At 49.7% G+C, this 24,252-nt stretch overlaps 1 protein-coding gene across 2 annotated transcripts; it reads right to left on the bottom strand.

Moving 5' to 3' along the window:
• Positions 1 to 921: 921 nt before the first annotated feature.
• Positions 922 to 24,098, bottom strand: NUTF2 (nuclear transport factor 2). 2 transcript variants are annotated; one of them, XM_053604591.1, is made up of 5 exons: positions 23,854 to 24,098; positions 6,502 to 6,629; positions 3,396 to 3,467; positions 3,219 to 3,317; positions 922 to 1,427 (listed from the first exon to the last, which is right to left on the bottom strand). In XM_053604591.1, exons 2-5 carry the CDS (start codon positions 6,598 to 6,600, stop codon positions 1,314 to 1,316), a joined length of 384 nt encoding a protein of 127 aa, XP_053460566.1. In that variant the 5' UTR covers positions 6,601 to 6,629; positions 23,854 to 24,098; the 3' UTR covers positions 922 to 1,313. The 2 variants fall into 2 exon arrangements, with proteins under 2 accessions (XP_053460566.1, XP_053460576.1); XM_053604601.1 differs by lacking the exon at positions 23,854 to 24,098 and adding an exon at positions 23,383 to 23,825.
• Between the last annotated feature and the right edge of the window lie 154 nt (positions 24,099 to 24,252).

Raw genomic sequence — 24,252 nt, 5'->3', positions numbered from 1 at the left:
ACCATCCACAGGTCTCAAGGCTGAGGAGCTAGATTTGTACTGGCCAAGGCCTCTGTCCCCCAAACTGAGAAGCAAGACTTCCCCCGGATTTGAAGACAGTGTGAAGTATGTACTGGGAACAGGGCACACATATACCAATAGATGGCAGCTCACACTGCTATGTGCACTTAAAACTGCAAAACAATCCACCAGTTAGCAACAGGGAAAAGGGTATACCTGCTTCCAAGCAGGAAAGAGAGGGAGGAGACATGGAAATGTCCTGCAGAGGTCTGAGGGATAAGAACTCCTACAGGATATCTCTCATACTCAGACTGCCTTCTTCCATAGCTCCAAATCTACAACCAAACCATGTCTGGCTTTGTGGGCAACAGACTTGGCACCAGCCTTTAGCCAATGCTATCTGAAGCAATAATACAGGATCTAAGCTGCCCTCTGCTTGATATGGAGTATGTGGGGCACCAAGGATGTGATCCTAACCCCTCTGGGGATAGAGCAGACTACTCCCTTAGTTTGCTGAGACTTCAGCCCATAGGGCCTGAACTTGACAGGCCATTTTTGCCATGGCCTCTCTAGCTTTAATAGGATTCCAGGTCTTCTCTCCTGCTACTATAGCCCTGAACCTATACAGGACAGAGGTCATGAAGGTATCAGAACTAACTGCAGAGGCTTCAATACAAGAGAAGATTCAGGCCAGACCTGAGCTCTCCCTGTCTGCTTTCCCAAGACCAGGTGGGTTGGGGAGGGAACTCTGCCCTCCAGGGCTTCTGAGAGAAGCTAGCTGGGAGTATTGCTTCAGCAGTTTCTCCTTGCAACAGGTATTACAGAGTTGGGGCTGAAGTGGGAGGTAAGACATGACAAACAATGGGTCAGGGTAGTTACTAATGCCCAGCCAACTAGTAAACTAATTAAAACAATTTAAACTGTTAAGAAAATTTTTGTGGTTTTATTGTATCATGAGGCATTGAAACATCTGAACAAATCAATATCTGGGCGGTGAGGCAGCTGCTTTCTCCTTCACTTCTTTGGGTTACTAGAGCAACTTGTCAGTAGATTAAAAAAAAAAGGACAACCTTTTGCATTACTTAAGTCTTTCCAAGGCATGCGCTGGTAACAACACAAACTTCTCCTGTCAGATGCAACTAGTCTAGCATCCAAACATCATGCACAACACCTCGGTGGCAGCAGCGCACTGCACTCACTTCCACCGCAGCCTTGCTCATTTGTGTATGATATTTGGAGCATCTGCAGGAGTGTGAATAGTATTGGGAAGAGGAGGGAGGAGGAAACAGCATGAGTGCCTGGCTAGGAGGAGGTCAGCCGAAGTTGTGCAGGGCAAGCCTGAACATGTCATTGGTGCAAACCCAAGCATCATTGATGTTCTTTAATAGGAACATCTGGTGGAACCCCATGATGGGATCTTCATCAGCCTGTGAGGAGAGAGAAAATGACTCAGTAAGGGGTCCAAGGAACAGGAAGGGAGTTCAGTGGTAGAAGAATAGGGCAAAGAATGTGGACTTGGATCAGACCCTACTGTCCTGGGCTCAAATTCCATTTTAGCCAAAGAGTACTGGTGAATGTGAATTGATATAATGTATGAAACAATGTATTTGGCACACATATGGCTCACAGTGCCGTATGCACTTAAAACTGCAGAACAATCCACCAGTTAGCAACAAGGCAGAGAATAAACCTGCCTCCAGGCACATGTCTCTGGGCACAAGTGATCAAAATTTTGAAAGAATCCCTCAGTATTTTTTTTTTGGCCGGGGCTGGGTTTGAACCCGCCACCTCCGGCATATGGGACTGGCGCCCTACTCCTTGAGCCACAGGCGCTGCCAGAGAATCCCTCAGTATTTACCAACTAAAAGTATGGAAAAACTGTAAACAATTTTAGTGTTTGGTAATGCCTCTCAGTCAAAGAAGGAGAAACTACGGCTAAACTGTGGCCAAATATGTGAGAAATGCTCAAACCAAGTTCACAATGTGATTGCAGCTCTACGGGGGGAAAAAATACAGCATCAACATAGGTGATCTATTTCCTGTCATGCAATACATAACATTTGCAATGAAAAAAGAAAGACAAGAACCGCTAGCCAAACAGTAGAAAACCAGGATGAGGCCTAGTTGAAACAGGGGCCCAGCTAACCAGCACTATCTCTAATATTACCTGTTTTTTGGGAATTATCACCTGCAAGGGGGCAAATCACTAATCTGAGAACTTAAGTTGGACAGAAACACCACGAAGAACCTGAAGACAAATGGAAGGGGGCAAGGCTTAGGGCACTGAGCTCCCTGGAGAGAACTCTTCAATTCTGTGCCTATTCAGGCATAGGCTCCAGGCACAGCAGCATCTTGGACAGGCAGGAGAAACTGACTGAGAAGTCTAGCCCCATAGGAAGGTGCCTCTGTGTCCACTACAGAGTACTGGGGTGCCCTCCTTCAACACCCATATTGGATTCAGGAAGCCCTGTACGAGCTAGCCCTAGGAAGAGACAATGAGCCTCTTTTTGTGAGCCCTGCCATGACATAAGTCCAGGTGAGCAAGGCCCTTGGCCAAAGGGCAGTCAATTAGTCCTGCTTTGAAAAGAAAGGGTTTTTTGGAAACAGAGACACTGATTTTAGTGGTGGAGGATAACAAGTTCTTTGGAGAGCTCCCGAGGGTGTGAGGGGCCACAGGAAGGGTTTGAGGACAACAGGTCTTTTGAGAAAGGGAAAATGCCAAGAAAAGCAGGAGTTTCAGGAATTAGCTTTGCTCAGAGGTGAGGAGCCAGCAGCTAGCTTAGGGAATGGCAGCATGGGACCCAGCTGGCCCATCTACCATACTTCTGGACAGCCCAGGAGCCCAGAGGTGCCCTATACTACTTGTCCCTTTTCCAAAAAGGCTCAAGACTAGTGTGTGCCATTAGAACTTTCTGCAATAACAGAAATATTCTATATATGAACTGTCTATTAGGTAGTCACATACGAAAGACTATGAACACTCAAAATATGGCAAATACAATTGAGGAACTAAATTTTAATTTTATTTAATTTAATTAATGCAATTTAAAAATTACTACACATGGGGCTAATGGCTCTGGTACTGAACTATGCTGTTTTAGACAGTCACTTTGCCTGGGTATTCCTTGATAAGCAGGGCACATCTACGGGGAAGGAGGGACACAGGGCTCTCCTCTGCCTGCCCACTCCTCCCTAGTACGGTGGCAACAGTATATTACCTTAAGCTGGCCCACCACCATGCTGATGATGCAACTATCTGGCGTAGGCTGATGGTCCTGTGCCGTGATGCTGTGCTGGATTTTCTGGAACGGAAGGCTCTGCAAGAGAAAGAGTGGGCTAACGAAAGCCAGAAGAGGTGGGGAGATACCTGCACCCCAGCTCTGGCCCTTACTTACAGACAACTTCTCCACAATGGCAGCTTTCCCCTGGAATTGCTGTCCTTCCCACGTAAGGCATGACGCATCAATCTGAAAAACACATAGAACCTGAGAGTTGGGACCTCAGAGCACAAGAATTATCTCTAAGGTCCTGGAAAGACTCTGAAAAGGGGCTGGACCTGGTGGTTCACACCTGTGATTCCAGCATTTTAGGAGGTTGAGGTGGAGGATCACTTGAGCCCAGGAGTTCAAGACCAGCCGGGCAACACAACAAAACTCCATCTCTACATAAAATAAAAATTAGCCAGGCATGGTGGTATGTGCCTATAGTTCTTGCCACTTGGGAGGGTGAGGCAGGAAGATCACTTGAGCCCAGGAGCTAGAGGCTACAGTGAGCTATAACTGTGCCACCTGTACTCCAGCCTCAGCAACAGAGTGAGGCCTTGTCTCAAACCAACAAAAAGGGCGGCACCTTTGTGGCGGGCGCCTGTAGTCCCAGCTGCTCGGGAGGCTGAGGCAAGAGAATCACGTAAGCCCAAGAGTTAGAGGTTGCTGTGAGCCATGTGACGCCACGGCACTCTACCCGAGGGCGGTACAGTGAGACTCTGTCTCTACAAAAAAAAAAAAAAAAAAGGGCGGCACCTGTGGCTCAAGGAGAAGAGCGCCGGCCCCACATACTAGAGGTGGCGGGTTCAAAAGGCCCCGACCAAAAACTGCAAAAAAAAAAACAAACCAACAAAAAACAAAAAAGCTGGGCACAGTGCTCATGCCTGTAATCCTAGCACTCTCTCTGGGAGACCAAAGTGGGAGCACAGCTTCAGCTCAAGAGTGTGAGTCCAGCCTGAGCAAAAGTGAGACCCTGTCTCTACAAAAAAAAAAAAAAAAAAATTAAAATTAAATTTAAAAAATAGATAAATTAGCTGGGTGTCATGGTTAACACCTATAGTCCAAACTACTTGCAAGGCTAAGGCAGAAGGATCGCTTGAGCCCAGAAATTTGAGGTTGCTGTGAGTTGCGATGATGATGCTATATTCTACTTGGGCAACGAAGCAAGACTAAGACTCAGAAATAGTCTCTTGCTTGGGGAAATAGATCCACACTTCAGTTTTCCAGACTATAAAAAGGAGACTGAAGGCAGCGCCTGTGGCTCAGTCGGTAAGGCGCCGGCCCCATATACTGAGGGTGGCGGGTTCAAACCCGGCCCCGGCCAAACTGCAACCAAAAAATAGCCGGGCATTGTGGTGGGTGCCTGTAGTCCCAGCTACTCGGGAGGCTGAGGCAAGAGAATCGCTTAAGCCCAGGAGTTGGAGGTTGCTGTGAGCTGTGTGAGGCCACGGCACTCTACCGAGGGCCATAAAGTGAGACTCTGTCTCTACACCAAAAAAAATAAAATAAAAAGGAGACTGACTATAGCTCCCAAACTTTAACAACTTCTTTAATTATACCTCGTTATCACATGGTCATATACTCGGAAAGACAATTTAATCAAATATACTTTTTTAAGTTCATTTCCCATTCATATTCAAGAAGTCATATGGAACCAGGTATGATGGCTCACACCTGTAATCCTAGCATTCTGAGAGACCAAAGCAGGTGGATTTCTTGAGCTTAGGAGCTCGAGACCAGCCTGAACAAGAGCGAGACCCCCATCTCTACCAAAAGTGAAAAACTGAGGCAAGAGGATTACTTGAGACCAAGAGTTTGAGGTTACTGTGAGCTATGATGCCATGGCACTCTACCAAGGGTAACAAGGTGACTCTGTCTCAAAAAAAAAAAAAAAAAAAAAAAAGTCATATGGCTCTGATATGGACAGGCCCCAAGATCGCCATATGTGGTCAAGGATCAGCAAATTGCTATCATACTGGGTGATCAGTCAACATCAGTCCCAGAAAATTCATCTGAAATAACTTGGAAACATTCCATTTGTTCATCACCATATCCAGGACCCAGGCAGAGTTCCACTGCAGCCCTTTGAGCTAGTCTTCTGGGTATCCATTGAGTCAGTGAGAGATGGAAGGTGACAAGGCCTCTCAAGGTCTAGTCTGGGGTCACCCTACCACCAAGTGTCAAAACCCACATGCAACCCTAGCTTAGCACCCCATTCCCAAATCTGCCCTTCTCTTCAGAGGCAGAACTCAAAAGGGCCTTGCACTTACCAGCTGTGATATTAGATAAGTTACTTCTATTTCTGAGTCTCAGTTTCCTAATCTTCAAAGGGTTAATGTGTTGAAGATTATGAAACAATAAATATTAAGTGCTCTTTTAGGACCCTGCTAACTCTCTCCTCTGGATCAGACCTGCCTTATTTAAAAGACAGTGAAGCAGAAATGCCAAGACCCTAGAGCCAGATCAGTTCAAGTTTTGTAAAATTCTCTACTATGATAATGACAATCAAATAATATCTGTACTAGATTTAGAATCTTCCACTGGTAAGATTCCTTTGTTTTTTCAAAACTTCAGAATAGACTGACTTTTTGGAAGCAGATACAAAAGACCACTCAAGCTAGGCTCTATAGCTGTGCTCTTACAACCCCAACAGCCCCACCCTGCCTGATCACTCACCTTGGTCATTTCTGTGACCAAATCTTGGGTAGGTCAAGTACAAGTAGTCCTTGGTATATATGAACATCATTAAAATAACAGCAAATAATGACTGCACAAAAGCATTTCTCAAAGAACACACCATCTGTTTCCCAGAAGCATTCAAAGGCTTTTTGTCCGAAAAGGAAGCTGGAGCTGGAGCCTCCAGAACAGCTCAGCTTTGCACTAAAGATGCTCATGGCTGCGGCCTCCAGAGGACACCATGAACTCTAGCCTCTGCCTGTTGCTATACAATCTGGAACAGAGGCCCTCTTAGGACCATGTGCCCTGACAAGATGCTGATCACATGCAATGGCAAGCTCAGAACACCAGAATTTCCACACTTATGGAAGATGATAGAAGTAAAAGTATGGACCAGACAGTTAGGCTGGATCTCAGGTTCTCTGTCCCATGGACAAAAAGTCAGATAGAGAGGTATAACCAGTCCAGCAAGGGCTTCCAGAACTTGTGAACTGGATGAACTGGCCCAACATACAAATCTACCCCCTGGGCTCCTATTCTGATCCTAGAGCTGAAGACTTACGTAAATTGCGCCTAGTTGGGTTCTATCATTATCAAATAACTGGTAATAATGTTGAATAAAGCTGGATCCAATCTGCTCCCAAATTGGCTTGTCTCCCATTCTGGAGTGTCACCCAGCCTCGTTGAGACCTGTAAGACCAGCAAGAGAGAGAGAAGGAAGCATTGGTACTACAAGAGCAGAAGGTGACCAGTCACTGACCCCACCACCACCCCTCCCTGGCTTTCTGGCAGGGAGTCTTCTGCTGAGGTCTGTTCTCTCAGGGCCCATGGAGAGGCCCTGAGGAACTGGTACAAGATCCCTCCCAAGCCAGACCAATGCCAGGAGCCCAGAGGTGGATTAGACTCAGCCTTTCTTTGGAGGAATTCCTGGCTGATGAGACAGAGGGGTGCCAGGGTCATGGAGCAACACAGGAGGGGTGCTAAGGACAAAGGAAGGTCAGAACAGGCCCTTCAATGTCCAATAAGGGGCGAGGCCTTGAAGAAGGAGCTAAGTACTGCCCCATATCTTCTCATCTAATCCTCTCAACAACTGGCAAGGCTGTAGTTACTGTTATTCTTCCCACATTACAGCCCAGGAGCTGCTGATGTCTATGTGTGGCATGCATTCTATTGCAGTTCTTGGATCCCCAGTGCTGTCTCAGAGGTTTGCTGGCAAGTATAAGACCCAGTGAGAGTGGAAGGAGATGGCCCCCCAAGGCCCGATTTCTGACAAAAACAGCAGGTGACAATCTCAAGGGGGCATTTTCCATTTGAGACCAGGTGGTACCTGATCTGGCCTTTCCTGAGGTATTTATTTATTTATTTATTTATTTATTTATTTATTTATTTATTTATATTGTTGGGGATTCATTGAGGGTACAAGAAACCAGGTTTTTTTTTTTCCTGAGACAGAGTCTCATTCTGTCACCCTGGGTAGAGTGCCACAGCAACCTCAAGCTCTTGGGCTTAAGCGATTCTCTTGCCTCAGCCTCCCAAGTAGCTGGGATTACAGACACCTGCTACATCGCCTGGCTGTTTTGTTTTGTTTTGTTTTGCCTGGCTGTTTTTAGAAATGAAGTCTGGCTCTGGCTCAGGCTGGTCTCGAACCCGTGAGCTCAGGAAATCCACTTGCCTCAGCCTCCCAGAAGGCTAGGATTACAGGCATCGCCACCATGCCTAGCCACCTAGGATATTTCTTCATTGATGGGGGTGACCCTTACACGCTTCAGAGCTGGGGACATGAATTCAGTTAGAGCTGAGGGGTATATGGGAAGGGGAAATGGAGGCTGGGAGGGGAAAACATGTCTCTTCATATCCCACCATGCCAGCATTACCTTTATCCCAGGGGCTATCTCTCTTGGGTCTCTCAGAGGGAGGGGAGTCCCCCTCCTAACTAGAGACAATGACCCCAAGGATTCTGGATGGAAAACCCAATCCCCAGACGAGAGCCACTCTGGGTTTGCTAGGTCCCTCTGGGTAGGGATGTCCACATCTCCCTGCAGATCCCTTGACTTTAGACCATGTACTGTTCTATGGTTATCTCTGACTTCAGAAGAGCCCACTCCCAGCCCACCCCCAACCCCCGTCCTGATAGTAAGACTCTGAACCCAGGCAGTCATGAAGTCAAGCAGAACCATTTGCAGTGGTGGGATCTGATGCATGTCACTGCCCTTTGCAGCACATTGCTGGTGGCATCCCCCTTTACCACTAGGGGGATGTCGTGTAGCCCTCAGAGCAACATGGTAAGTGCTAGCTCCCTCTATCCCTATGACCTCACCCAAGGCCCTAGGAGCTCCCCAGGGGAACAGTGACAAGGCAGACAGTCCCCCCACCTTGTGACTCCACTCCAACCAATGAGAGGGGCCAGGAAGCTAAGCCAGCCTTATTTTAGGTCCCCTAGCGGGTAGTGGCACACTAAAAATAGAAGCTCAGTGCTGAGATGACTAAGAAATGTCCAGGAAATTCTAAAGCAAACAGAGAACACTTGGACCCAGCCATGCCTGCTATGCAGGAACACAAGATTTGTCCTAGCTCATGCTCTGGCAAAAAACCAAATCAACAAGTGGAGAAAAACACAGTATCAACACCTAGTCTCAGCTGCTGCCTTGGTCCTATTTCTTGGAGGCAGACTGTGGCTGTATTCACACACCAATTTGGCATACCTGAGGCAGAACACAGCTCCCTACCCCTACATCTTGGGTTCCTCCACCCTAATATTGCCATGCTTGGCTCACTCAATGCACCCTGACCCTGCTGCATCCCAAGAGCTCTGGGGATAGGGGACTGGATAAGGCCATCTGTCTCTCTAACCTTGGCTCACAACAAGGTTGGGCAGCTCTCAGGGAAGGTCTTAGAGAACAGTAGTGCCAATCAGAAGAAACAGCATTAGCAAATGTCTAGGGGTTATGAAAAGAGATGAAGGAAACTGGGAAGCTAACGGTGAAGGTAAAGGAAACTAAGGCTGGAAACTGACCCAAAGACAAGAAAAGTGCCATCACATATGGGAACAGAGGAAGGGGGTGTTTTCCCTTTTTCAATATTGTTCTTAATATAGTGGTAACTTTCTAATGCTAAAACTACATAGCTAAATTACTGGTAGAGGGAAGTGGGGCAGAGGGATAAAGGAATAGAAGGGCCCTTTGGCCTGGTGGGGGCAGAGTGAGCTCTCTGTGGAATAGGACAGTTCAAGGGCTCCCAGGAAATGTGATGAGGAACCTTCAAAATTACATGGATTGAGGCCTGCTTGACCGTCATATGTTTATTTCCATGTAGTGATCCCAAAAGTCATGTGGTCAGATTCCACTGTCATCTAGTGATGGGCAGAGGGCAGATCTTGTCCCAAGCGCATCCAGTGCATCAGTGCTGACACTGGGTCCTCTGGCTGAGGCCAATGCTTGCTTTCTGCTAACTTTGCATCCCTATAAACCACAAAGCTGGCCATGGCCCTCCCCCACAATACCCTCACCTTTGGGTTAAAGGCCAAACCCCCTCAGGTCCACACTTGCCCATTCCTCAGCCATGTTCTCCTACCTCAATCTAGTTTCACGTATAAACACACAAGAACTCACTGAGTTTGCTCACTATGATCTTTGCACAGGTGTGTCCTTCTGCTGGGACATCCTCCTTCCTCTTATCTGCAAGTTCAGTTCCTATTCTTCCTCCAAGTCACCGTTCAGACCCCATCTATTTGAGACTCCTCAGACTCAAATGGTGACTCTCATCCTCCTGAGCAAACTCTTATCAACAAACCCAGGCACTACCCTTTTGCCTGAGAGTGCTGTGGCTCTGGGCCATAAGGGTTCTATTGAGATTCTTGCCACTCACATCGCCACCCAGCCCCACCTCATCTCCTAGTACAGAATGTGGCACAGAAGAGCCCCCAAAAAAGAAGTAACGGGGGGCGGTGCCTGTGGCTCAAGGAGTAGGGCGCTGGTCCATATGCCAGAGGTGGCGGGTTCAAACCCAGCCCCGGCCAAAAACCAAAAAAAGAAGTAACGTGCAGAGACCCAGCCTGTCCCCATGTAATACAGGGGATAGGACCATGCAGGCTGGGATATGTTCCCCAGAATGACCAGCAATTCCTGACTTGTTTCTAACACATTTACTATGGAAGTAACCTGGAAAGAAACAAAATGCCAAGGCTCAGGGGCAGCCTCACATCAGATTAACAACTGACCTTCATCATGATGGCTTCTCCAATAGTTCTTCTGAGTGCTGCTGAACACGCCATCTCCTGCTTCACCCAATAGTCCATAGGCTGACTGAGGCCAGGCTCCTCGAGGAGCAGAAAAGACCTTGGTGACCTCTCGCTCACTGAGCACCAGCCTCCACTGACCTTTTAGGTCTCTGTGGGTGCAAAGACCCTCTCAGAAACTGTGGCTCTCTCCCATTAAGTTTGCACAGAGGCAGAGATGCACCAGTCTTGTGAAGAATTTCAAGATGTGCAGACTCCTTGAGGTTCAGTCATAGACCCCAGGTTAAATGCTCTGGCTCAAGAGATCCCATTAGGCAACAGAAAAACTTCAAAATTCAAAATAAGAGTTTCTAGCTGAGAACATCTTCTTTTCACTGATGCATATGAGGGATAGAAATGTGCAAAGAGCTTTATGGGCATTTGCTCCTAACAACACCCCGTGAGTCAATATGCATATTAAGATGAGGAAAATGACTCAAAGAGTTTAGCCAATTCCAACTTGCTCAAGGTTGGAAGCTGATCGATGGTGGAATTGGACTGACCAGGTGGGGCAGACTCCGGAGCCAGGACTCCCAACAATAACCTGGGTCTGGAGATAAAAATAACAGACCACATTAATGAGGGAGCTCCTGGGCTCACAGAGCTGAAGCTCCAACCGCTAAGCTTGGCTCTCTCAGAGATGGGCAAGGTGGTCCCAATTTGGGGCTTCTACTTAAGTGCAAGAGTTCCACATCAAACCCAGAGCCCAAATGATAGGTGTTTTCCCAGAGCATGACCTCATAGTTGTCCCAAACTTTCAAAGTCACAACCCTGTTCTACCATATCAACAAAGCACAGATAAGTCATGGCCTAGCTAGACCTGGGGCAGGGCAGGAGCAATAAAGTGATGGGGGAAGATGCCATCACTCCTTTTAGACTGGCACACAAAAAGATGCTCACATTTGAGGACCCAACACAGAGGCTGGTAGTGGGGGATGCCAGCAGATATGTTGAGAGCATAAGTGAGGTAGTACTGTTGTGGCCAGTTCCCCTTACACCTACCATCTGCCAGGCCCCACACACATCATGTAGCAGAGCCTGGGAAGGGCTCCTCCAAAAGGTGGGACTGACAGCCCATCTGGCCTAACCCCAGAGCACAGAAGTGCCTCGTGAAGGGTGAGGGGAAAAGGTCAGCAAACAAAGACAGGAAGGTATGGTAGGGCACCTGTCCTTCAGGAAAAACTACCTCTCTGATCCTTCCTCTGACAAGATGTCCCATAGTCCTCTGATGACTTCCCAGGGCACCTGGAACAGTCTCAACTACATTATTGTTTTCAAGGCCCTGGGAGACTTGGTCCTCCTGGCTGTCCAAACTCATCAACTGTTACCCACTCCCTCCCCTCCGCTGTACCCACACTGGGCATTTTCCTCTTTCTGGAACACGCTGAGCTTGTTCTCACCAGAGGACTCTGCAACTGCTGTGCCTTCTATCTGAATCACTCTCCCCACCAGATCTTCATGTGTCTGAAGCCTTGTCACATGTGCAAGCTCAAATGTCACCTTCCCACAGACACCCTCCCTGACCACTCACTCTAAAGTATTAGAGTGGTCTAGTTATTCATTTCGCCTCCAGCATCGTTTTCTTACCACTGCATTAAGTTGTTATACTTAGCTATTTGTTTATCCTCTGTCTCCCTGATCGGGCGCCCCAGTCACCCCTGTTCCCAAGGTGCCTGGCCCATCCCTTCAATAACTGTTTATTGACCAAGTGCATGAATGCAGAGGAACCTGGCAGAGGAGTGAGTTCTGGGCAAACCCCACTCAATTTAAGTGGCCCAGTGACCTACTTCTCCACTTACATCTTCTGTCCAAATTGTCAGGAAACAACTCTTTGAAATTCACCCAGCTACTGTTCTGTGGCTTGGCCCCAATCCCCTCCCATTCCCAAGTCCTGGTCACCCAAGAGGCAGCTGTGGCTGAACAGCAGTCACACAGCCACACCCTCAAAGACCTGGCTTCTAGACTGCTCCACCTCTCCCTTTTTTTTGTTTTAGACAGAGCCTCAAGATGTAGCCCTGGGTAGAGTGCTATGTCATCACAGCTCACAGCAACCTCCAACTCCTGGGCTTAAGTGATTCTCTTGCCTCAGCCTCCCAAGTAGCTGAGACTACAGGCGCCCGCCTATTTTTAGGTTGCAGTTGTCACTGTTGTTCGTTAAGCCCAGGCTGGATTTGAACTCGCCAGCTCTGGTGTATGTGGCTAGTGCCTTAGCCACTTGAACTACAGGCGCCAAGCCTCCACCTCTCCCTTATGACGTGACCTGCTGACTGTGTCTCATCAGTAATTGTGGAGTATTGGGGGCGGGGGAAGGTATGAAACAGGACCCAGCTTCAAGGAGTTACAATTGGTTCCTAGGTAACTACTAGGACAACAGAAGAAGGTAGGAAGGTAGGTCCTTCAGCCTCCTGTAGGGAAACCACATCATGTAGCAGGCCTCAATCCAGGAATGGAAACTGCCTGGCCCACCACTCCCATGCCTGAAGTATGGAGAGAAATCAGCCCAGATGGCTAAGACAGAACCCTCTCCCAGGGCTGATACCTGAGGTCTAGGTACCCCCAACATCTCAATGGCCCTTTCCTCCTCTTCTGCCTGGAGGGAGGGCTCTAGAGCCACTGACTGGCCCAGAAGCTGAATCCCAAGACCTGCATTCTGGGCTCACTATTCTGCACTTAGTCTCTGCATAACCTTCCTTTCCCAAATGGTCCATTCCTTCTAAATAGTTCCTACCCGTGAATTGAGCCTCAGGCCATGAACTTCCTAGTCAGGCACACATGGATGGACTCAGCTCCGCTAGGAGGGCCTGGTCCCTAAGTGACCACTCTTGTGGCCTGGCCAACACTGCTATGAAACCCTGAGAAGAGCAGGAATAAAGGGATGACTATGGAGTCCACACGAAGGAATGCCTCCTGTGAGTCACTCTTGTGTGTTCTCACTTGAGCCTTGCAACAGGCCCTGTAAAGCTCGTATGACTACCTTTACTTCGTAGATGAGGAAACAGAGATTCTAGACCAGCGGTTCTCAACCTGTGGGTCATGACCCACAGGAACTGTATTAAAGGGTTGTGGCATTAGGAAGGTTGAGAACCACTGTTCTAGAGGTTAAGAAAGGATTCGGGAATATGCAAGGCCCCTGGCATAACATTAGAATGTCCACAAAGTTGGCCAGGATTGGAATAGCTGAGACCCAATGTAAAACAACAGAAAGCACATAGGTGGCAAAACCAGATGGCAAGAAGTAGAGCCCAGGCCTTTCCTTCCCCTTTGAAATCAGCAAGCTTCACACACCTCAGGATGGGAGACACATGAGCATATACTCAGCAGGTCAAGACAGGTTTACATCATAGCAATGACTGAGAACTTGCATTCTCATAAGCTTGAAACCACCTGTAAGTGAAACAGATTTCACACAGAGTTCTATCCTCCCGAGCAGAAGGCTTTCCTGTTTCTGCCCTGGTGAGACCCAGCGGTTCAATGGAGTAACTCAGGTTCTAAGAAACGAACATTTCAGGCGGCGCCTGTGGCTCAGTGAGTAGGGCGCTGGCCCCATATGCCGAGGGTGGCGGGTTCAAACCCAGCCCCAGCCAAACTGCAACAAAAAAACAGCCGGATGTTGTGGCGGGCGCCTGTAGTCCCAGCTGCTCGGGAGGTTGAGGCAAGATAATCATGTAAGCCCAAGAGTTAGAGGTTGCTGTGAGCCGTGTGATGCCACGGCACTCTACCAAGGGCAGTACAGTGAGACTCTGTCTCTACAAAAAAAAAAAAAAAAAAGAAACAAACATTTCCAGAATTGCCCCAGTTTACTAAGAATACTGATGCAAACAGCTCTCGGTTCCCAGGTACCCCAAACACACCTTTCTCACGTGGGAACTTCTCCATCCCCATGCTTAGTACTGCCTCCAGCCTGGCATACGAGCAGGTTCTAGCAACAAGTAAGGAGTAACACTCAGGACGGTGAAAGGAAGTTCTTAGTCACAGGTCAGATGGTAGTTGAAACCCTGGTGCCAGTAAGCAGACCACTCTGGCATTTGTGTTCTTCTTCTTTGGCCAGTAAAACATTTCCTCAGCCACAGCAAGGCCTGAGCAAAGCAATCTGCCCAGAAGGACACAACTACCTAATAAGGTGAGAAGATAAAGGGTGCTACACAGGCCTACTGGCCAGGGTGCTAACCAGAAGGATCATTATCACATGGCCTGGAAGTCACTCCCTAACAGAGGGATTCGAGAATTCCTGCCACGTATAATCAAAGGAAGAGAATCACAGAATCTCAAAGCTGTGACAATGGCAGCCAACTCAAATTGAACTCCAAACACACAAACATCATCCTCAAATGGCCCATCAGAAAATGTGAACTTACTGGGTGGTGCGTGTGGCTCAGTGAGGGCACCAGCCCCATATACCAAGGGTGGTGGGTTTGAACCTGGCCCCAGCCAAAATGCAACAACAAAAAAATAGCCAGGGGCGGCGCCTATGGCTCAGTGAGTAGGGCGCCGGCCCCATATACCGAGGATGGTGGGTTCAAACCCAGCCCTGGCCAAACTGCAACAAAAAAATAGCCGGGCGTTGTGGCGGGCGCCTGTAGTCCCAGCTGCTTAGGAGGCTGAGGCAAGAGAATCGCGTAAGCCGAAGAGCTGGAGGTTGCTGTGAGCCGTGTGACACAGCACTCTACTGAGGGTGGTAAAGTGAGACTCTGTCTCTACAAAAAAAAAAAAAAAAAAAAAAATAGCCAGGCATTGTGGCGGGAGCCTGTAGTGCCAGCTACTTGAGAAGCTGAAGCAAAAGAATCACGGAAGCCCAAGGCTGCTATGAGCTATGACTCCACAGCACTCTACTGAGGGCGGCAAAGTAAGACTCTGTCTCTTAAAAAAAAAGAAAAAAAGATAAAAAAGATAAAAATGTTCCAAGTAGCTGGGACTACAGGCGCCTACCACAACGCTCAGCTATTTTTTTGTACTTGCCATTGTTGTCTGGCAGGCTTGGGCTGGGTTTGAACCAGCCCGTGTAGGTGGCTAGCGCCCTAGCCGCTGAGCTACAGGTGCCGAGCCTACTGAGAGAGAGGCTCTTATAGACACCTTTGTCCTAGCACTTTGGGAGGCTAAGGTGGGTGGATTTCTTGAGCTCATGAGTTTAAGACCAACCTGAACAAGAGTGAGAGCCTGTCTCTTAAAAAAATATGAAAAAAAAGGGGCGGCGCCTGTGGCTTAGTTGGTAAGGCGCCGGCCCCATATACCGAGGGTGGCGGGTTCAAACCCGGCCGCGGCCAAACTGCAACCAAAAAAATAGCCGGGTGTTGTGGTGGGCGCCTGTAGTCCCAGCTACTTGGGAGGCTGAGGCAAGAGAATCGCCTAAGCCCAGCAGTTGGAGGTTGCTGTGAGCTGTGTGAGGCCACGGCACTCTACCGAGGGCCATAAAGTGAGACTCTGTCTCTACAAAAAAAAAAAAAAAAAAAAAAAATATGAAAAAAAAAAAGTAGATGATGGCATGGCATCTACTGGGGGCAAGAAAGTAAGATTGTGTCTCTGGGTGGTGCCTGTGGCTCAGTCGGTAGCACGCCGGCCCCATATACCAAGGGTGACGGGTTCAAACCCGGCCCCGGCCAAACTGCAACCAAAAAATAGCCAGGAGCTATGGCGGGCGCCTGTAGTCCCAGCTACTCGGGAGGCTGAGGCAAGAGAATCGCTTAAGCCCAGGAGTTGGAGGTTGCTGTGAGCTGTGTGAGGCCACGGCACTCTATGGAGGGCCATAAAGTGAGACTCTGTCTCTACAAAAAAAAAAAAAAAAAAAGAAAGTAAGATTGTGTCTCAAAAAAACAAACAACAAAAAAGAAACCTAACAGTATTGATAGGCAAGGTGGCTAAAACCTGTAGTCCCAGCACTTTGGGGGGACTAAAGCAGGAGAACTGCTTTTGACCAGGAGTGTGAGACCAACCCAGGCAACAATGAGACCCTGTCTCTACAAAGAAAGAAAAAATTGGACAGGCGTGGTGTATCTGTAGTTCTGGCTACTCAAACAGAAGGATCGCTTAAGTCCAGGAGTTCAAGGTTATAGTAAGCTATGATTATTCCACTTTATTACAGCCTGGACAACAAAGAGAGACCCTGTTGCTAAAACATTACTACTACCACTAATAATGATAATAAATAAATAAAGCATTTCCAAAGTCCCTGCTGGCTCCTGCCCCCCTTTGTAATCCTCCAGTTAAGAGCCATCTTGGGTGTTGAAGGAACACCCAAGGAGCCTCCCTGACCAGGTCTGGTGAATCTTCTACCTCTGAAGGGTTCTCCATCTCATACCCTGGGAAGATGCCCTGATGAGTACTACTCCAGGAACAACTATTGGGCACTAGAACAAAGGTGTCTATAAGAGCCTCTCAGTAGGCTCGGCACCTATAGCTCAGCGGCTAGAGCGCTATCCACATACACCAGAGCTGGTGGGTTCAAACCCAATGCAGGCCTGCCAAACAACAATGGCAACTATAACAAAAAAATAGCTGGGCACTGTGGTGGGCACCTGTAGTCCCAGGTACTTGGGAGGCTGAGGCAAGAGAATCACTTAAGCCCTAGAGTTTGAGGTTGCTGTGAACTGTGATGCCATAGCACTCTACTGAGGGCAACATAGTAATTCTGTCTAAAAAAAAAAAAGACTCTCAGTAAAAGGGGCAGAAGGCATCAACTCAGGCTACAGACAGGTGATTAGACGGCCACAGACAACAAAATGCTGGTTGAGACACCCAGGCACTGTGAGAATACCTAGCAGAGACCCCTGGGGGACCCCGGAGAAGCAGGCTCTACAAGCAAGCAGCTAAGACGCATCAGCCACAGCAATTTTTTTTTCTTTTTTTGTAGAGACAGAGTCTCACTTTATGGCCCTCTGTAGAGTGCCGTGGCCTCACACAGCTCACAGCAACCTCCAACTCCTGGGCTTAAGCGATTCTCTTGCCTCAGCCTCCCGAGTAGCTGGGACTACAGGCACCCGCCACAACGCCCAGCTATTTTTTGGTTGCAGTTTGGCCGGGGCCAGGTTTGAACCTGCCACTCTCGGTATATTGGACCGGCGCCCCACCGACTGAGCCACAGGTGCTGCCCCAGCCACAGCAATTTAAAGCAGTGACAGCCTCACTCAAAGGACCCCAGAGCTTCCTACAACCCTCATCTGGAGATACACCTTCCTGTGTTCCTACCAGTTACTGGAGGGAAGGACAGGCCCACTTTTCTCTTTTGTGCTCTAATTATTCAGAAGCTCTCCTCTTCTGCAGAGGATTAAGAGCCCCTGTACAGGCTTGGCACCCGTAGAACAGTGGTTACAGTGCCAGCCACATCCACCAAGGGTGGTGGGTTCGAACCAAGCTTGGGCCTGCTAAACGACAACTGAAATCAAAAAATAGCCAGGTGTTGGCTCGGCGTCTGTGGCTCAAGTGGCAAAGGCGCCAGCCACATACACCTGAGATGGGGGTTCGAATCCAGCCTGAGCAGCCAAAACAATGACGGCTGCAACCAAAAAATACCCGGGCGTTGTAGCAGGCGCCTGTAGTCCCAGCTACTTGGGAGGCTGAGGTAAGAGAATCACTTAAGCCCAAGAGTTTTGTTTTTTTTTTTAAGACAGAGCTTCAAGCTGTCACCCTGGGTAGAGTGCCGTGGCATCATAGCTCACAGCAACCTACAATTACTGGGCTCAAGCGATTCTCCTGCCTCCGCCTCCCAAGTAGCTGGGACCACAGGCGCCTGCCACAACGCCCGGGTATTTTTTGGTTGCAGACATCATTGTCATTTGGCAGGGTAGGGCTGGATTCGAACCCGCCAGCTCAGGTGTATGTGGCTGGTGCCTTAGCAGCTTGAGCCACAGGCGCCGAGTCAAGTTTTTTTTTTGTTTGTTTGTTTTTGTGAGACAAAGTCTCACTTTATCGCCCTCAGTAGAGTGCCATAGTGTCACAGCTCACAGCAATCTCCAACTCCTGGGCTTAGATGATTCTCTTGCCTTGGCCTCCCAAGTAGCTGGAAGGACAGGCACCTGCCGCAACGCCTGGCTATTTCTTTGTTGCAGTTTGGCCGGGCCGGGTTCAAACCCGCCACCCTTGGTACATGGGGCTGGCGCCCTACCCAGTGAACCACAGGCACCGTCTAAGCTTTGAGGTTGCTGTGAGCTGTGACGCCACAACACTCTACCCAGGGCAATATAGTGAGATTCTGTCCCCCCCGCCCCCAAAAAAGAGCCCCTATACACGGCAGCACCCATAGCTCAGTGGGTAGAGCACCAGCTACATACACCAAGGCTGGCCGTTTAAACCCAGCCTGGGCCAGCTAAAACAACAATGATAACTGCAACAACAACAACCAAATAGCTGGGTACTATGTTGGGCACCTGTAGTCCCAGGTACTTAGGAGGCTGAGGAAAGAGAATCATTAAACCCAAGAGTTTTAGGTTGCTGAGAGCTGTGACAAAAAAAAAAGCCCTTGTACAGGTCTCTCCCACTTAGCCTTTCACACATACCAACATTACTCCTGTGCTCCCCATTACTGTGACCTCCTTTCCCCAGCAGCAGGACTGGGCAAAGCCTGATACACAAAGAAGGCCTGAAGAATAGCTGCTAAGTAAAGTTAATCACTGGCAAGAAAGGAGAAAAAATAATTGTTTTTTCTGACAGTCTCACTTTGTTGCCCTTGGTCATGTGCCGTGGTGTCACACCCATAGCAACCTCAAACTCTTGGGCTCAAGTGATTCTCTTACCTCAGCCTCCCAAGTAGCTGGGACTACAGGTCCTCTCCACAATGCCCAGCTATTTTTCTTTTTTTTGTGGTTTTTGGCCGGGGCTAGGTTTGAACCCGCCACCTCCGGCATACGGGACTGGCACCCTACTCCTTGAGCCACAGGTACCGCCCATGCCCAGCTATTTTTAGAGACAGTTCTCACTCTGGCTCAGGCTGGTCTCCAGCATGTGAGCTCAATCAACCCACCCCAGCCTCCTGTAGTGTTAGGCCTATAGGCGTGAGCCATTGCACGCAGCCATTGGGAAAAAATAATTTCATGTACAATACTAATGCCTTATTAAGGGAATCCTAGGTTTTGAGGGGAGGGATGTTGAGACAGGATCTTACTCTGTTGCCCAGACTAGAGTACCACAGCATCATCATAGCTCACAGCAACCTCAGACTCCTGGACTCAAGCAATCCTCCTGCGTCAGCCTCCCTAGTGGCTGGGACTACCAGTGCTCGCTACAGAGCCTGGCTGATTTTTTTTTCTTTTCTTTTTTCTTTTTTTGCAGTTTTTGGCCGGGGCTGGGTTTGAACTCGCCACCTCTGGCATATGGGGCCAGCACCCTACTCCTTTGAGCCACAGGTGCCGCCCCCTTTTTTTTTTGAGACAGTCTCACTTTGTCACCCTTGGTCATCATGTGCCATGGCATCACAGCCCACAGCAACCTCAAACTGTTGGGCTCAAGTGATTCTCTTGCCTCAGCCTCCCAAATAGCCAGAATTACAGGAACCCGCCAGAACGCCCGGCTATTTTTGTTGTTGTTGTAGTTGTCATTGTTGTTTAGCTGGCTTAGGCTAAGTTCAAACCTGCCAACCCCTGTGCATGTGGCCCGTGCCCTAACCACTAAGCTACAAGCACCAAGCCATAATTTTTCTATTTTTAGTAGAGACGGGGTCTTGCTCTTGATCACGCTGGTCTTGATCTCCTGAGCTCAAGCAATCCACCCACCTCGGACTCCCACAGCACTAGGATTATAGGCGTGAGCTACCATACCCAGCCTGGGAATCCCAGAATTGTTGATACAAGGTGGCTTCTAGTTCTAAAAGTTGAGAATTCTCTCTCTTAAAGCATCCATCCCTTCCCAATTCACCAACCACAAAGACAGCAGAATAAAGTGACATGGCTCAGAGAGGACATGTGGGCTTTGTAGTCACTGGCTCAGTCGGTAAGGCGCCGGCCCCATATACCGAGGGTGGCGGGTTCAAACCCGGCCCCGGCCAAACTGCAACCAAAAAATAGCCGGGCGTTGTGGCGGGTGCCTGTAGTCCCAGCTACTCGGGAGGCTGAGGCAAGAGAATCGCTTAAGCCCAGGAGTTGGAGGTTGCTGTGAGCTGTGTGAGGCCATGGCACTCTACCGAGGGCCATAAAGTGAGACTCTGTCTCTACAAAAAAAAAAAAAAAAAAGAAACTCAATATAGAGCTGGTTGAGAACTCAGACATCCTGACATCCTGCCTTATGCTTATGTAGCCATATCCCAACTATCTCTTGTCAGGCCCCACTTCTAAGTCAGCCCTCCATGAATAGGGCACAAATTGATCCTAGAGTGCCTCATGGTTTTCTTTTTTTTTTTTTTTTTCCTCATGGTTTTCTTATCTCCGAGACCTAGATGGCCTGCCAAGTTCCAGAAAAGCGAAGAACTTCTTAGGTTCAGGATGCCCAGCAATGGCTAGCTGACAACAAAGTGCTAGTGAGACACCCCAGACAAAGAAGTTACAGAGGTTGGAACGAGAGGGAGGGATCTGAATTCTTTCTACTCTTGGGTAACCTTGGAGAAGGAACGATATCTTCCCGCCCAACCCCCATGGAGATAGCGTCTCATTCATTGCCCTGGATACAGTGCCATGGTGTTGTAGCTCACAACAACCTCAAATTCTGGATTCGAACAATCTTCTTCCCTCAGCCTCTCAAGTAGCTGGGACTATAGGCATGTGCCACAATGCCCAGTTTTTCTATTTTTCAGTAGAGACAAGGTCTCACTCTTCCTCAGGCTTGTCTCAAACTCCTGTGCTCCAGCTATCCACTTGCCTCAGCCTCCCAGAGAGCTAGGATTACAGGCGTGAGCCACCACACCTGGCCAGTAATGATATCTTCTTGGCCCTGAAGAAAACCCTTGAGTCAAACCACCCAGGACCTTGAAATATGCAAACTAATCCACAGCCATAAGCCTAGTTCACCTGAAACCTAGTCATACGAAGTACCAATCCCCCCTACCCCCCCAAAAAAGTACCAATCCCGACAATCTAGGGAGGGTCTTGAAAAAACTACTTCTAGGGGCGGTGCCTGTGGCTGAAGGAGTAGGGTGCCTGCCCCATGTACTGGAGGTGGTGGGTTCAAACCTGGCCGGGGCCAAAAAAAACTGCAACAACAACAAAAAATATAAATAAATAAATATGTGTTTCTGCCTTCCAAGAGCCCAAAGTTAAAAAGAAAACATAAAGAAATAACTACTTCTAATTCTTTTTTTTTTTAAAGAGACAGTCTTACTTTATCACCCTTGGTAGAGTGCCATGGAATCACAGCTCACAGCAACCTCCAACTTCTGGGCTTAGGCGATTTTCTTGTCTCAACCTCCCAAGTAGCTGGAACTATAGGTGCCTGCCACAATGCCTGGCTATTTTTTGTTGCAGTTTGGCCGGGGCTGGGTTCAAACCCACCACCCTCGGTATATGGGGTCAGCACCCTACCCACTGAGCCACAGGTGCTGCCCAACTACTTCTAGTTCTAAGAGATTCCACCTCATTCACTCCTGATGTGTCCTGTGGGTAATCCCTCCTCACTGCCCATCTCTCTTGGCAACCTGGGTTTCTCCTGAATCTGCTGGATGGACCTGACCTCCATGTTTTCATGGGCCAGAATGTGGACTAGGAGAGTTGCATTCAGACAGAAGGCAGGCCCTATGGGCACATGGGCCTGTTCTTCCTTGCCTGTTCTTGATCAGCAAGAATGACTAGGCAGAGTAATTCAAATGCAAGAGAACTTTCAAGTCAAGAACAGAATGAGCAGAAAAACATTATCTGAGGAAATACTCAAGGAGAGAAAAAAAGCTAGAAGGGCAGTGGCTTTCTGCATCTTGGACCTAACTCAGCCCTTCTAAGAGACCTGGCATTCTGCTTGCTGCTAAGGCCAGGTCTGCAGAGACTGAGTGGCTTCAGGCCCTTCAAGGACTGTGGCTCAGAAGTCCCAGTGGGTCAGAGGAATCAAGGCTTGATAAGCTATCTCTCTCCCCGGTCCCTGAATCTTCTACAGACTGGTTCCTAAGTTGATCATCCCTTAATCAGAGATGCCTTTCAAAGCCATTCAGGATAATACTCTCTGGCTAGATATGATTCTTCCCCCAAATCTCAATGAGGTCTCTGGTGCCATCCTTAAGGGCAATTTCGTGAGGCACAACCAGCTTCCTGCCTGTTCCATAGGCAGCTTCAGCTGTTGGGAAGTGAGAAAAAAGTGATGAGAATCCGTACTTTCTGCAGCTTCCAGTCCTAGCACTGCCACTCAAGCTTCAGAAAAACTCCCAGAGTTGGGCGGCGCCTGTGGCTCAGTCGGTGGGGCGCCGGCCCCATATACCGAGGGTGGCGGGTTCGGGCCCGGCCCCGGCCAAACTGCAAAACCAGGGAATAGCCGGGCGTTGTGGCGGGCGCCTATAGTCCCAGCTGCTCGGGAGGCTGAGGCAGGAGAATCGCTTGAGCCCAGGAGTTGGAGGTTGCTGTGAGCTGTGTGAGGCCACGGCACTCTACCGAGGGCCATAAAGTGAGACTCTGTCTCTACAAAAAAAAAAAAAAAAAAAGAAAAACCCCCAGAGTCTGAATCTGAGCCTGATAGCCCAAATGTGTCCCATCCCCAAAGCTCATTCCAGTCCCACCTCTTGTTTGGCACTGGGCTCATGGGCCTGAAGCCTGGATTCTACTCACCCCCTTTGCATTAAGTCCCACCTTATCATCCCATCTTATGGAATCACCCTCTCCTATGGGGTAGTTCTGTGCTGCCTCTGAGAGAAGAAGTTAAGAAGGTTAGTCTGTGCTAAGAAGTCTAACAGCATTTTAAAGGCTCACATCTCCTTCGTTTTCCTCCTTCCTTCCTCCACTAAAATAGCCAGTCAACTCACCCAGAGCTGGGGCCTGGTAACTGATAGAGAAGGGCGGAGGCTGGGCCTACCAGCCTGGAGCCGCCTCACTAAACCAGGCTAAATACTCCAAGGCTGGCCAGAACTAAATTCCCACGTGGAACCCTATCCCGCCCCCGATTCCCTGACCCTGCCCTCCCCGCAGAACCACAGCATAGGTTCCACCGAGGGAGCGGTAGGTGTCGTGCACTCCCAGCGGGAACACAAGCAGAGGAGCGTTCACCTACACCCTAGCCGGGCTCTGGTCAGGAACCGGATGAGGGTCCCAAGCCCTGGCAGTTGCAGGCAGGCGCCCTTACCCATGCTGACTCTGGAGCCGGCCGGGTGGCGCTGCCCATCCCCGGATCCTTCGCAGGCGGATGGCAGGACGTGGGGCTGGGGTCTGCCCGCTAGTCTGCCTGCACAGCTTGCCGGACTCGAGCTGGCCGGGCCAGGCCAGACGGGGCGGAGCCCTGAAAGCCCCATCCGGATGATCCCGACCACAGAAAAAGGCTCGGCCATGGCACAGTACGGTGCACCAGTCGCGGGCACGGTATCGCCCGGAAAGGCGCCTGGCTGGCTCTCTCTGCGTTCCCCGCGGCCGCCGCCTCAGAGGACCGGCGGGAGGCGGAGTCGCGCGCGACACATGGCCCGGGCCCTGCACGGCTTCGGGCCGCCAGGGTGGGGATGGGAGGGGCCGCCAGGGGACTTTCAGCAGAGCCTCCGGGCGTCCTGGAGAGCGGCTCCTGCGGCCCAGTCCCCGCCCCGGCGTGCTGGCACCGACAACTCACCCGAGGGGCTGGCACGATGGCGGCAGCGGCGGCGGCAACCCAGCGCGGTCTGCGACCGACTGTCCCTTCCCCCCTGCCTTCCTCGCCCGGCCCGCTGCACTCTGGGAAATGCAGTCCCACTGTTCCCCTTCCTGACACAGTGTGCCAGAAAAAAACTACACTTCCCGGTGTGCTATGCGCGGAGGCCCAGACACGGCCTGCAGCGCAGAGGTGAGGCTAAGCTGGGGAGGGAGGCTGCCGGGGCGAGCCCCTGAGAATTGTGGTCTAGCGGAAGCCTCTGGAATACTGGAGGTTGGCGCCAGGCAAGGGTCAGGGCTCAGTTGTCGCCTGGTCCCAGCTGGCCCGGCCCCGCCCAGGCTGTGCGTTAGTGGGGATTGGCTCCGCCCCCGTGGGAGCCCG

This window comes from Nycticebus coucang, chromosome 2, assembly GCF_027406575.1.
Source record: "Nycticebus coucang isolate mNycCou1 chromosome 2, mNycCou1.pri, whole genome shotgun sequence".
NCBI classification, from domain to species: domain Eukaryota; kingdom Metazoa; phylum Chordata; class Mammalia; order Primates; family Lorisidae; genus Nycticebus; species Nycticebus coucang.
Note: the sequence above shows the minus strand (reverse complement) of the source record. Positions and strands in the feature narration are given on the sequence as shown.

What these genes read in the sequence shown, in the direction of transcription:
- NUTF2 (XM_053604591.1), bottom strand. Translation starts at nt 6,600, where the DNA reads ATGGGAGACAAGCCAATTTGGGAGCAGATTGGATCCAGCTTTATTCAA. An exon ending in CCCAACTAGGCGCAATTTAC is followed by an intron (nt 3,468 to 6,501) that starts GTAAGTCTTCAG and finishes TGTGTTTTTCAG; the next exon opens with ATTGATGCGTCATGCCTTAC. An exon ending in CCATTGTGGAGAAGTTGTCT is followed by an intron (nt 3,318 to 3,395) that starts GTAAGTAAGGGC and finishes TTTCTCTTGCAG; the next exon opens with AGCCTTCCGTTCCAGAAAAT.